The sequence below is a fragment of the Falco punctatus genome, assembly GCF_963210335.1.
Source record: "Falco punctatus genome assembly, chromosome: 3".
In the NCBI taxonomy this organism is placed as follows: domain Eukaryota; kingdom Metazoa; phylum Chordata; class Aves; order Falconiformes; family Falconidae; genus Falco; species Falco punctatus.
In genome coordinates, this window is record NC_137582.1 from 91,414,597 (window position 1) to 91,428,258 (window position 13,662).

The 13,662-nt window shown below is 42.4% G+C and overlaps 1 protein-coding gene across 5 annotated transcripts in view; it reads left to right on the plus strand.

The window, feature by feature from the left end:
* The window catches only part of GMDS (GDP-mannose 4,6-dehydratase), a 425,916-nt gene that overhangs the window by 74,168 nt on the left and 338,086 nt on the right, over positions 1 to 13,662 (plus strand). For all 5 annotated transcript variants that reach the window (XM_080377830.1, XM_080377831.1, XM_080377829.1 and 2 more), the window contains one exon: positions 2,238 to 2,347. In XM_080377830.1, the coding sequence (XP_080233956.1) occupies positions 2,238 to 2,347 (110 nt within the window). The remainder of the gene's footprint in view (positions 1 to 2,237; positions 2,348 to 13,662) is intronic.

Consider the following 13,662-nt stretch of genomic DNA (forward strand, 5'->3'; position numbering starts at 1 on the left):
AAGGCTCCTACAGAGCTGCTGCTGCTCCCTGGCCTGTCTCTTGTAACAGTGCTTGTTCCTCTCTGAAAGGCTGGCTCAGTTGGCAGGGAGATTTCATTTAACTCTCAGCCAAAGTAAGCAGAAGAAGAAGAAGAAAGGCCCCTGTTGCCTAGGGGAAGCGTTCTTTCTGGTGCAGAAAGGGTAGTGCATTTGGGTTCTTACCTGATCCCACCAGTCCGCAGAGCTGGCAGTTACAACTTTTTTCAGGACATCAGAGAACTTGGTTAGGTGGTGCTTGCTCTTGGTCTCTTTTTAGTGTTGCAAGAAAAATGCAGCAGTTGTTGAGGTGGTCTGGACACCAATAGTTTTGAGAATTGCAAGTTAGCACCAATATCCAAATACATGTTATCCTACAACCCTTTGGGATGTTGTGTATGCTGTGGTCAACAGGCAGAACTGGTTTCGTGTATTGAATTTCATTTAGGAAGCAGGACAGCTGCATCCCATACAAGTGGAAACATGGTGTTCCAACACAGCCTGTATAGAGCTGGTGGCAGGAATGAAGGCAGCCCACATCATGGATAATTAATAAGTGTGTGCAAAAAGGGTCCATAACCTGCTTGCCAGCCTTCATACTTAATCACTGTTAGCTTTTTTTTAAGAAAGTTGTATTATAATTCCCATACCTGTTAGCCATAGCTTCAGCTGGGTCTTGAAGTTTCTTCAGAACTGACCTTTTTGAGCGATGTGGATGGTAAAAGCACACCTCAAGACCATACTGTGACTTGATGGGTTGTATCACTTTATCAACCTGAAGTCTCAAGGACCTGTTAAATAGCAATTTGCAAAGCTGAACACCTGAAAACTGTGTGATCTCTTGCTTCCTTGCTGCCTTAAAATGTAAAAAAAAAATACTAAAAAACCACTAAAACATTTTAAAGAAAAATTAATTTCACATATCTCTACAGCATTTTAATAAAACCTAGTATGGATTCATATGGTAGTCTCTTGTAACAAACCTTGCATTTCTTGGTTTCAGAATTAAAAAAAAAAAAAAAAAAATCAAGTTGATTAGATCTGTAGATGATACAGCCCCCCAAAAGTGGTGACCATTGCCAAATGGGAAGACTTCTAGACTGTACTGAAATAGGAATTCCTTCTTTGCCCTGTGTGTCTTATCTTTAGGAAAATGTAAATGAATTTATTAAGGTCAAAAACATCAAATGAAACTAGATAAATATGGCAAGTAAATGTAAACAGCTAATTCGTCAATAGTTACAACAAGATTTTTTCTTTTTGTTGAATAAATACATGAATAGTAGTGTGATGCTATGATATATCCACCCCCCACCCCCCAATAAGAGGAAAATGAGACCTGTTTCATCAGAATAAATTTTACTTCTGGAATAACGTCTTGGCAGGTCAGGATGTAAGTCCAAGGACAAGTTGATAAGCCATTGCAAACCTGCTCTTTTGATTTTGACAGAAGTTGCTCTCATGCTCTTACCTACTTTTTCACACACAAATTAGAAAGTAACTCAGTCGGGAAAGGGTAAATAACAGCTCTTTGATGTATCTAACCACCTTTGAGATTTTGGTGTGTAATACTATGAAGCACGTTTCATTGGCAGTTACCATGTCCTCTGAAATTCCTTTCAAGTGTGTATCTATTTTTTAAATGGAAAAAACAATAGTAATAAATGTAGTGGCTTGTACTGTAATGTTACCTGACTGTTCATCTTGTAGGTACCTTAAGCATTTTTGTTGTGTTGTGGAATTATTCACAATGAGGAATTTAAACATGTGCTGCATCTTGGGAAGGAGGAGAAAGCTGTCGATGTATGCTTAAGTTGTTATTAAAAACTCTTGAATCAAAGGTTGGAAGCCTGAATTAAAATGATGGGGGGGTGTTGTTTGGGGTTTTTTTGTGGCTGAAATTCTATATATGACATTGATCTAATTCAGGCAACGTGGGTTAATGATGTGTAAACTATTAAACAAATTATATAAATGTTGCTAGGTAAATCAGATTATTGAGTAAAGAATCTGAAATGGAATTCATTACTCCTGCAAGGAAACATATTTTGTGCTTTTAAAGCTGGGAAGAAAACAAAGCAAAAACTTGTTCAGCCAGTGATCTCTTAATTTTTTCCAATAAATGTTTAGTTGGATTTTAAACCTGGGATAGGATTTGGACCAAGAATCCCATATTGTTCTGGGACTAAAGTGTATTAATTCTGTGTTCTTAAACTCTGAAGACATGAAGCTGCATTATGGTGACCTCACGGACAGCACCTGCCTGGTGAAGATCATCAATGAAGTCAAACCCTCTGAGATATACAACCTGGGAGCTCAGAGCCACGTCAAGGTGAGTAGCTTCTGACACTGAGAATTGTGTGTGTTGGTGGATGATATATTGCTTTGATTATCTTAAACTGCAGCATTTATAGTTATTTTAACAGCTGTTAACTCTGACAGGTAAAGGCTGTCTTAAATCAAGATAGTTGTGTTTCCTGCAGTGCGGAATTACTGTGTGTCTTGCTACTGAATATATATAAAGACATCAGAATAAGAGAGGTTAAATTGTCATTATCAGCAAAATCCACAGGTTGAAAAATCTGATTTTTCTACCATATGAAACAACATTTGCTGTAGAGTTTGCTGCTGATCCGTCCTGAAGACCAAACGGTGCTTAGAACCACATTATTCCATCAGCATTAAAATTAATATACGTATGTATCTGAGTGTCACTTGTGGAGTAGCTTTGCCTATAAAAGTCTTCATGCTGGTGGTATTCTTTGAAAGATTGACCTACAAATAGAGAAAACAGCTTTGTTACTGCTTGCAGTATTATAATGTTTCTGGGATTTGGGTTGGAAAAAATCAAGTTACAGACACTGAAACAGAAAGGACTTGTTGAAGATGATTAACTTGACCCTGGTAAGTACAGCTGCATCATAAGGAAAGAAAATGGATGGTGGAGAGGTTAACTTTAATTTCCATTTAACGTATGTTAAGCTGCATTGCTCTATCATGGAATAGCTCAGTTTACTAACAAGTGACCTCTGCTTGCAACAACCTCATTCATACTTCACTTCATGATTACAAACTGAAACTGATGGCCAGGTAGCAAATTGTCATTGAAATAAATTGTCAGTCAGTCATGTCCTGTCCTTATTGCATGCAGTGTGAAAGTATTCTTAAGTGGTAATAGTCCCTGGCCTCTCTTCAAGTGAGAACTGAAGGAGCATTTAAGCCCCATGAAAACCAGTTTCCCTTTAGTTTAGAAGCCAGCCTTCCTACAAAAAGCAATGTGTTGTTCCTATCACTCTGCAAGCCTTGAAACGCAGCAAGAGGAAACCAGTTATTGACAAGATGAACAGCAGAATATAGAGGGGGAAATGAGAATAATTTTGCTTTTAAATTGCTTGCATGATTGAATTACTCAGTTTTCTCTGTGGTAAACATGAGTCTGGGTGGGTTTATTAGCTCAGGTACAGCAGTACAAGAACAAGGCAACATGAGTCCAAGGGCAGCTTTGGTTGGAAGGCAATTTAACTGCTGCTCTGCAGAGTGAAACCTGAGCCAGCAAACCTTGCTGGGTATTTGCAGTCTACAGCTAGATGTTCCAGCATTTTTCTTCTTGAACTAGTGCATTGGATAACAATCTCCATGGAAATTACTAGTGTCCCTTTGGTGATGTTAGCATGGTACTAATATTCTAGTCCCCAGCTGTCTCCACGTGGCTGGTGGTAGTAGAACTTGGCTACCTGTTAGGGATGAATGTCTTCACTGTAGACCCGAAGAGCTCTTACCATTAAACTATGGGTATATAAATGAACTGGTTTTGCCTGTGTGCATCGTGGTTGGGGAAGGAGGGAAAAGAACTTCTAATCTTAGCTTGCTTCACATTCTGGTGACTTTGAACCAGTGACGTCTTCAGTATTTTTTGGTGGTGTTTATGTTGGCTTGTGTTTATGCAGAATAAAGTTTTCTATCACTCTCACTTCCAGTTAGTTTATGTGAGCCATGCTGAAATGAAGGAAAATAAAATAATAGGAAGTTGGTCTGGTTTCCTGTAGGAAACCAATGAAGATGAAATTGGTTCTTGGAATGAACCCACAGTAGTCTGGGAAATACTGTCAGAGAAGACATTTTTCTGAATCATAAATAGTGAGGACTATGACTCATAAAGGAGGTCACTGGGAGGCTGATCTGATCTTGTTCATGGAAGAAAGTGAGAGAAGACTGAAACTTGCTCCTTATTAAAACCAGTAAACTTAACAGAATGATATCATCAGTAGGAACAAACTATCCAGTGTGCATTCCTGTCTGTTTTGGTGAGAAATGGGGATTAGCTCTCTGCACTGTAGCTTCTCCATTGGATGTTCAGAAAACAGTAGCACATTCACTTCATAGTTACTGAGTAAATAGTTTAGCCTCATTTATTTTTTTCCTATCCAGTCTTTATATGCCCTGTTGCTTTGGCTTTTGGTGCCTTGGGGATCTGGTGTGCTGACCATGATTTGTTTTCATTTAGTTAGGTTTTGTGGGAATGTTTACAATATATTGATTCTCAATAATAATTATTGCTGTGTGTAGGTAGCATGCACATGCCTTAATCTAAATTCTGTTGTCTGTTGAATGTCTTGAAAATGAGTTACCTAAATGCTAGGTTAGCCAAAATGATACTCTTCTTGCATAGTATTTCAGTAGATGCACACATCTAGATAGATATGAACTTTTAACTTTTTTCTGAAGGACAAGTGATCTCATCAGTATTCGATTGTGCTGTAAGATTTTTTGGTTTTAGTTGTGTTGAACTGGTGAAGCTGGTAAATGTTTTCTTTTTTACCAATTTCTGAAGCAAAAATGCAGTGTACCCTTACTCTTGCTTTGAGCAGCTGAAACTTGTTGCGCTGAGCAGTTAAGCATAAGACTGAAGAAATGGCTCTGGTTTTATGGCTGTTGCTATCCTAGTAGTCATGAATTAAACAGTCTAGTTCAATTTGGCTATAGTGCAGATAGCCACAATTGCTCGGTTTACTTCTTCAAATTCTGTAGGGTAGTGGAAGGTTATTTTACCTATTTCTGGCATTTATTGCCAGAAATTTTATAGCAAATGTGTTTTATGAGATACGAAAATAACGGGTTGACTTTTCTGTGATACATGTTCCTTACATATGCAACATGGACAGATGATTGAAGAGTAAAACCCTACTTGCACGTAATCACATTTTTAAAAGCCAGTAAATGCTCAGTTTGGGTTTGGTTTTTTGGGTTTTTTTTTACCTTGCATGATGCATACAGGGGGTTTTGTTCTTTAGTTTTGGGGATATTAAGGTTCTATTTAGTTTTAAGTCCTTGCAGACACCTGGGTGCTTGGAGTCATACAGGAATTAATTTTAAGCAGCAAACCCTCCCACTGTTAGCTGAAAGGTGAAATGGAAAAATCAAAGGGATTTTAGCGTATAATCCCTCCCTTGAGTAAGGATGTCTTTACACTTTTCTATTGAGTTCAGCATTATCTCTTTCATTTTTCCTTCTATATTTTTGTGCTCTGCAAAGAGAAGGTCCTCAGCCTTGGGAGACCTTTAGTCTCCTCTTTCCCCATGCTGGCAAAATGAAAGAACTTATCATTTCTGATTACTTTGTGGTTTTATCTGTGTCAAATGCTAACCCCTAATTGCTGTGATCCACACATGTTATGAACTAGTAATTGAATTCATCACTATGCCTGATAATAGGGCTGTGTCTGGTTTTATGCAGCATAGAGAGTGAAGTGACAGTAGGGAAGATGAAGAAATAAAAGAAATAGCAAGGTCTTTGGAGCCCATGGAGGAAAATTCCAACTTACGTAAAAATCTGTGCTCACTTGTGTGTCTGCTGCATCCCGAAGTTATAGCTTGCATGCTGGGTGGTGGGAAAGTGAGAGTCTGCAGGGAGGGGAAACCTGAAGTACACAAGCAAAATTTTATGTCTCATAATTTTACAGACTCACAGAATGATTGAAAGTTGGAAGGGACCTCTGGAGACTGTCTAGCCCAACTCCCTTACTCAAGCAGAGTCAGCTAGTCAGGTTGCAAAGGACCTTGTCCAGTCAGGTTTTAAGTAGGATGGAGACTCCACAACTTCCCTGAGCAACCTGTTCCCTCATCTGTGTAGTTCCATGACGCTCACAGTAAAAAAACCACCACCCACCACCACAGACTTCTTCCTATTTTTAAATGGCATTTCCTGGTTTTCAGTTTGTTCCCATTGCTTCACCTCCTGTCACTGGATACCACTGAGAAGAGTCTGCCCCAGTCATCTTTACTCTTCCCACCATGCATCAGGTAGTGTCAGATGCCGCTCTGAGCCTTCTTCAGGCTAAACAAACCCAGCTCTCTCAGCCTCTCCTCGTATGACAGATGCTCCAATCATTTGGCCCTTTGTCGCCCTTTGCAGGCCCATTATGCCTGTACTGGGAGCCCAGAATTCACAGTGGTCTCACTGCTCAGCACTGTAGAGGCAAAAGATCACTCCCTTTGACCTTCTGGTGACTCATCCTAATGCAGCTGAAGATGCTGTTGGCTGCTTTTACTGGCTCATGGTCAACTTGGTGTCCAGAAGGACCCCCAGGCTCTTTTCTGCCAAGCTTCTTCCCAACTGGTCAGCCCCCTGCATGTACTGGTGTCATGGGATCATTCTCGTTCCTTTGGATTTGCAGGACTTTGCACTACAATTTGGTGAACTTCATGAAAATCACTTCTGCCCATTTCTCCAGCCTAGCGAGGTCCCTATGAAGGGCAGTGTACCCATCTGGCATTATCAAACGCTCCTCCCAATTTTTTTTCATTTGCATATTTGCTAGGGATGCACTCTGTCCTATTAAGGTCATTGTATACTCCTGGGGTACACAAGTAGCGACTGGACTCCAGCTGGACTTTGAGCCACTGATCACAACACTGAGCACAGCAGTTCAGCCAGTTTTCAGTCCATCTCACCATCCACTTATCTAGCCTACTCTTCCTTCATGCACCAGCCCAGTCATCTTATTGTAGGAGTCTATCAGGTTGGTCAAACATGATTTTACCTTCATAAATCTATGTTTGACTTCTCCTGGTCACTTTCTTGTCCTTCATATGTTTGGAAATGGTTTCCCAGATCAGTTGCCCCATCATGTTCCCAGGGATCAAGGTGAGGATGACCACCCTATAGTTTCCTCAATTCTCCTTCATGAAGATAGCGGTGATGTGTCCTTCCTTCTAGTTGTCAGGAACCTTCCCTGATTGCCGTGACCTTTCTAGCGTGGTTTTGCAGTGGCATCAGCTAGTTCCTTCAGCACTCATGGATGCATCCCACCAGGTGTTACGGCATGGGTCTAGTGTGCATAAATGTTCCCCTAATCATCATCTACCACGGGTAAGCTTTCATTGCTCTAGACTTTCTTATGGGTCTTGGGGACCTCTTGATTTCTTAACATCAGCCTTGCTAGTGAAGAGGATGTGGGATACTTCAGCCTTTTCAGTGTCCTTTGTCACCGGGTTGGCTGTCCTGTTCAGCAGCAGGCCCATGTTTTCACTGATTGCCTTTTTGCTGCTGACTGACCTGTAGAAACTCTTCTTGCTACCCTTCATGTCCCTCACACTGTTCAAATCCATATGGGCTTTGGTTTTCCTACATCTATACCTGTCTACATGAACAGTGTCTTTGTATTCCTCCTGTGCTGTCTGTCCATACTTACACCTCTTCCATATTCCCTTTTTATGTTTGGGTCAGGAGCTTCTTATTCATCATGGAGGCCTCCTGCCACTTTTGCTTGATTTTCTACTTGTCAGAATGGACCATTCTTAAGCTTGGAGGAGATCTTTAATAGTCAGATGGCTCTTGTGGACTCGTCTCCAGGGCTGTTTCCCATGGTACTCTACCAAGGAGATCCCTGAACAGGCACAAGTTTGTTCTCTTAAAGTTCAGATTTGTAATCCTGCTTTTTTTTGACTTGTTCCTGTCTCTCAGGATCCTGTACTCTACCATCTCATGATCAGTGCAGCTAAGGCTGCCCTGACCAGTTCTTCCTGAACTACTAAGAATTGGGTATTCTTCCTGAACTGGTGTAAGAATTGGGTGTTTATAGCATTTCTTCTTGTGAGCTGTTCACTTACCCGCTGCAGGAGGTTGTCAATACACTCTAGAAACCTCCTGGATTGCATGTGCCCTGCTGTGTTGTCTCTACAGCAGGTATCAGGATGGTGAAAGTGTCTCATGAGGACCAGCATCTATGAATGTGAGGCTTCTTCCCATTATCTGAAGAAAGCCTCATCTCGTACTGCACGTCGTAAAGCCTGTTTACATCCCTGGAGTCCAGGTCTGAGGAATGTGAACCCTATGGGTAACAGGTCTTCCCTTTCATTTTGCATCACTGCCTTTTATGAGGTGCTTCTTCCTGCAGTTGGAACTGTGATTGTGAACAGCTGCTGCAGGGAGATGATGCTTTATGTTGAGGAAGGCAGTGTTTTGGACATAGCATGAAAACCGGCATCCTTTTATTTAGGACACAAGTGAATCAAATCACTGAAAAAATACCTATTGCTGACTTTCTCCTGCAGGTTTTATCAGTGATGTTACAGGGGTAGTCCCCTTCCCTCATCCCCTTTCTATCTATGCAGTTAGTGTAATTGAAAGTCAGCTATGAGGAAGTCTTTGTATGGAAGGATGGCATCGCTCTGAGGCAGTCTCACATGAAGAAGGTCCTTCCACTACATGTATCCAGTGAGCAGGGGGTACTTAGCTCTAAAGAAAGTCAAGGCATGAGTTTAAATAACTTAGCCTAGAAGTAAGCTGGAACTGAGAACTGAAGTCTCTTGGTCCAAGTCTCATCTCTAAGCACGTGGAGAAAAAGAAGGTTATCAGGAGCAGTCGACATGGGTTCACCAAGGGGAAATCATGCCTGACCAGCCTAACAGCCTTCTGTGATGGAATGACTGGCTGGGTAGGTGAGGGGAGAGTGGTGGATGTTGCCTACCTTGACCTCAGCAAGGCTTTCGACGCTGTCTCCCGCACCTCCCTCACAGGTGGGCGCAGGCAGTGTGGGTTAGCTGAGGGACAGCGAGGTGGGCTGAGAACTGGCGGAATGGCGGAGCTCAGGGGGCTGTGCTCAGCGGTGCAGAGCCTGGCTGGAGGCCTGCAGCTCGCGGTGTTCCGCAGGGGTCCCTGCTGGGTCCAGTCCTGTCCAACTGACTCATCAGTGACCTGGAGGAAGGGGCAGAAGCGCCCTCAGCAAGTCGCTGACGATACAGAGCTGGGAGGAGCGGCTGATCCACCCGAAGGCTGCGCTGCCATTCAGCGAGGCCTGGGCAGGCCGGAGAGCTGGCGGAGAGGGACCTCATGGGGCTCAGCAAAGGCCAGCGCAGGGTCCTGCCCTGGGGAGGGACAGCCCCGCGCACCAGCACGGGCTGGGGCTGAGGGCTGGGAGGCAGCTCTGCGCGGAAGGACCTGGCAGTGCTGGTGGGCAGCCAGTTGCCCGTGGGCCAGCAGTGTGCCCTGGTGGCCAAGAAGGCCCACGGGACCCTGGGGTGCGTGAGGAGGAGCGTGGCCAGCAGGTCGAGGGAGGTGATCCTGCCCCTCTGCTCGGCCCTGCTGAGGCCGCACCTGGAGCGCTGGGTCCAGTGCTGGGCTCCCCAGTTCAGGGGAGACTGGGAACTGCTGGAGAGGGGCCAGCGGAGGGCCACGGCGATGGTGAGGGGGCTGGAGCACCTCCCTGGTGAGGAAAGGCTGGGAGAGCTGGGCCTGTTCGGCCTGGAGAAGAGAAGCCTGAGAGGGGACCTTATCAATGTCTGCAAATACCTCAAGGGCGAGTGCCCAGAGGCCGGGGCCCGGCTCCTTTCAGTGGTGCCCAGCGACAGGGCGAGGGGCAATGGGCGCAAACGGAAACACAAGAAGTTCCTTCTAAATGTAAGGAAAAACTTCTGTACCTTGAGAGTGACAGCACTGGCACAGGCTGCCCAGAGAGCCTGTGGGGTCTCCTGCTCTGGAGACATTCCAAACCCGCCTGGATGGGATTTTGTGCAACCTGCTCTGGGTGAACCTGCTTTAGCAGGGGTTGGACTAGGTGACTTCCAGAGTTCCCTTCCAATCCTGAACATTCTGTGGTTGTTGGAGTTCTGGGATCCTTTCAAGGTATGTCCTCATGCTATTCAATAGCCATGTTGGGGAACGTGCCCTTCTTGCACAACAGCTCTCTATTAGGATCCTTATTTTGAAGACACTGCAATTTGGTTTGGCTTAGCTTTAACCGTTTCAATAACACTGAAGTAAAATAGCTTCAAGTGATTGCTGCCATTGCTTGTTCAGTAGATTAGTTCTGAAAATAGTTGTTTTGCACTGGAGATGTGTTTTCATATTGTAGTCCATGTGTTAAACAGGAATGTTTCCCACTAGTTATATAGGGTGGATTTTTTTACCACACATGAATACCAATCAGTAATCACAATGGTGCTACTCATGTGCTTATATGCTGTGTACTGAACCAGTTTGGTTCCAGCCTTCCGGTGCTTCCTCATGGTGAAAGTTGTTGTTTGTTTTTTTTTTTTTTATTTGATACAGTCTTGCTTATATGAAACTTCTTGCTAAGTAATTCAAGGAGTTAATTGAAAAGCGTTTCCACTCAAATTCCCCCTCAAATTCTGTTTTCAGTTTTGGGCCTCTCTCTACAGGAAAGACATTAAGGTGCTGGAGCATGTCCAAAGAAGGGCATCGAGGCTGGTGAGGGATCTGGAGCACAAGTTTGATGAGGAGAAGCTGAGGGAATGGAGGTTCTCCAGGTGTAGCCTGGAAAAAAGGAGACTCAGGGGAGACCATACTGCTCTCTACAACTACCTGAAAGGAGGCTGTAGCGAGATGGGTGTTTGTCTCATCTCCCACGTAACAAGGAATAGGATGAGAGAAAATGGCCTCAAATTGTGCCAGGGATGTTTAGAGTGGATATTAGCAAAAATTTCTTCACCAAAAGGGTTGTCAAGCATTGGAACAGGCTACCCAGGGAAGTGGTTGAGTCACTGTCCCTGGACATATTTAAGACATGTAGATGTGGGACTTGGGAACATGGTTTAGTGGTGGACTTGGCAGTGCTGGGTTAACGGCTGGAGTTAATGATCTTAAAGGTCTTTTCCAACCTAAAGGATTCTATGATTCTATTGCATTCGTAGTAACGCTTAGATTTGTGCATTACAGCTTGCATAATTAATGTTTTATGTACTATACCTCATGGTTCTTATCGTTCAGTATGTGTTGTTGTGCTGTTCTATTATTGCATAGGTTTTAAGCTGGTTATGAATGTCACAGAAGCTCACAGCTTCTAAGAAAATTAATTATTTTTTTTCATTTTATAAAACAAGCAATTTGGCTGCTCAGTGTAACACAATCTAGTTGAGTTAATTGTAAAGAAAATTAGCAGCACTCTTTAGAGATGTAGTAAGACTTGAGGCAAAAATCAGCCTAACAGACCTTAATTTTATGGAGTTAGAGAATTTTATAGTTATGCTTTATAGATTATTTTATTGTCTCAGGATGATATCAAATCAGTTCTAATTTAGCAGGTATGGCAGTTCATTTTATTAGCCAAAAAGTGAGTTTCCAAACCTGATTTGTGCTATAATAAGACCATAAATATAGAACCTACTGCCCTGAGGTACTGTGGTACTGTGTTCTGTGGTGTGCTTGGGTACCTGTCTGTCTCCTGTCATCTGTTTACTGCTGGTGGCAGCTCGTAACACCAGCCTTGTGAGCACAACCACACTAGAAAATTGTTATGCAAACCAGCAAATTCTGTATTTGCACAGTGCTGTACATGACAGGGTCTTGTTCCTTAGCCAGGGCAATTAGATTCTCTGCTGTAAATACAAAGGAATAAAAATTAGCTGAGCTACCCTTCTGTCCTGCAGAACGCTATACTGTATTTGCTCGTGCCGCTATCATCTAGGATATGATCCCGTAAGGTGCTGGACAGTCTTAATGTAGCTCAACACACCCTTTAGCTGCTTTAAGTTCAGGCTGCTGGAGTTGCATGGATACTTGCCTGGGTTTAGTGTAGGATGCTCTGTCCTTGTGGGATGGAGCGCACCAGAGGGCAGAATAAGCCTCTCAAGTGTTTCTTTCAAATGCTTACACGTGTTGTTCTGCTGTGTGTAGCTTAAACCTTTTAAGTAATCTAATTCCTTTTAAGCAATCAGGTTTTAAGCAGTTTTACACTTGAATTATTCTGAGCAATTTTTTTAAATATAGTACTTGCAGTAACTATTCAAACATTTTTGTGTGTGGCCTAGAAGAGTAATTCTAGTAATAGCTAGCAATTGGAATTTTGTATGTCTCTTCACTTGGTCCACTAAATATTCATGGCACCTTTATACAACCTTTGTAATTTGTAGCTTGTATTGTCAGACTAAGTTGATTTAAAATGAAGTGTTACTAAGGAACTTAATGAAACTATTAATTTTATTAAACAGATTAACATTAATAGTTAAATATATGTTTTATGGCTGCCAGTGTTGTGAATATATAGAAAGAACAATGGAATAACACAAAGAACAATGGAATAACACTCAGTGATACTAGTATATGTTAGCAAATACAAGCATTAACAAATTGCTCCCCAAACCAAGTACTACTTATGTCAATACCAATGAGAAAATGAAGGTGTTATGTTTATAGGTATGTTTTAATACCACGGAAGATCTCTCATGGCTTCTGCCACAGACTAGTATTGCCTCTGTGCACTCTTATCCCACCACTCTCATTTTCTCCTTACTGGCCCCCTCCTTCCCTGAACAGAATCCTCCTTTTCTCACTACCGTTGCTCTGAGGTAGGATATTCCCCTTCCCCCCCCCCCCCCCCCCAAAATGCACAAGAGTTTGTATGCTTTTTGGATCACAGTGACATTATTTGTAGTCTGTGTGAATAACTTTGCTATGTTTTTGCTTTTTTTAATCTTTCATTGTGTTGTTTTTAATTATGGATCGTTTCCAGGGTAAATGCTGAAGCACATTTCTACCAACACGTTACTTAAGTGTATCAGGAAAGGAACAATGTAAAAAAATGAGGTATTTGACTGCTTAATCAGGAATATGAAAATGACCACACTGAGCCCTGAAACAGGACTTTTCCATATGGCTGGGTATTTAAAGAGCAGAACTTACACTGTCATGAATCTGTAACTGAAGATTATAGATGTCTTTTGAGTTTTTTGCAGCTTCAGTGGGTGTCTCTTGCATGATGTTTTACAAATGCAATTTAGGGACTTTTTTTTTAGCTGCTGTTCCTGTGTTGTGCAGTCGTATACAAAGCAGGCTGAACGCTGTGATGAATGAAGTGGTGTTTATCTTTGTGACCCCGATGACAGATAAAGTACCACCTCCTTCATCTCACGCGTTGTGTGTGGTTTCTGCTTTAAGACTCTGTAATTTAACTTCCTAAGTGACTTCTGAATTTTAAGTCTGGTGTAGTGAAGGGGGATGTCTGGCAAATCCGCGTTTGTTCGATACTGTGGCCCCACTTAGGTGTGCGTAGCTGTTGAAATCAAGCCCTTGATGAGTTCTGTTACATAATTAAATTTAATTAAATTTAAAGTAATTGCTTTAAAGCAGACTTTAGAACTGGCCTCTTCTTTGAGGTTATAAATGGGAGAAGGTGGTTAAATTGGATTCCCT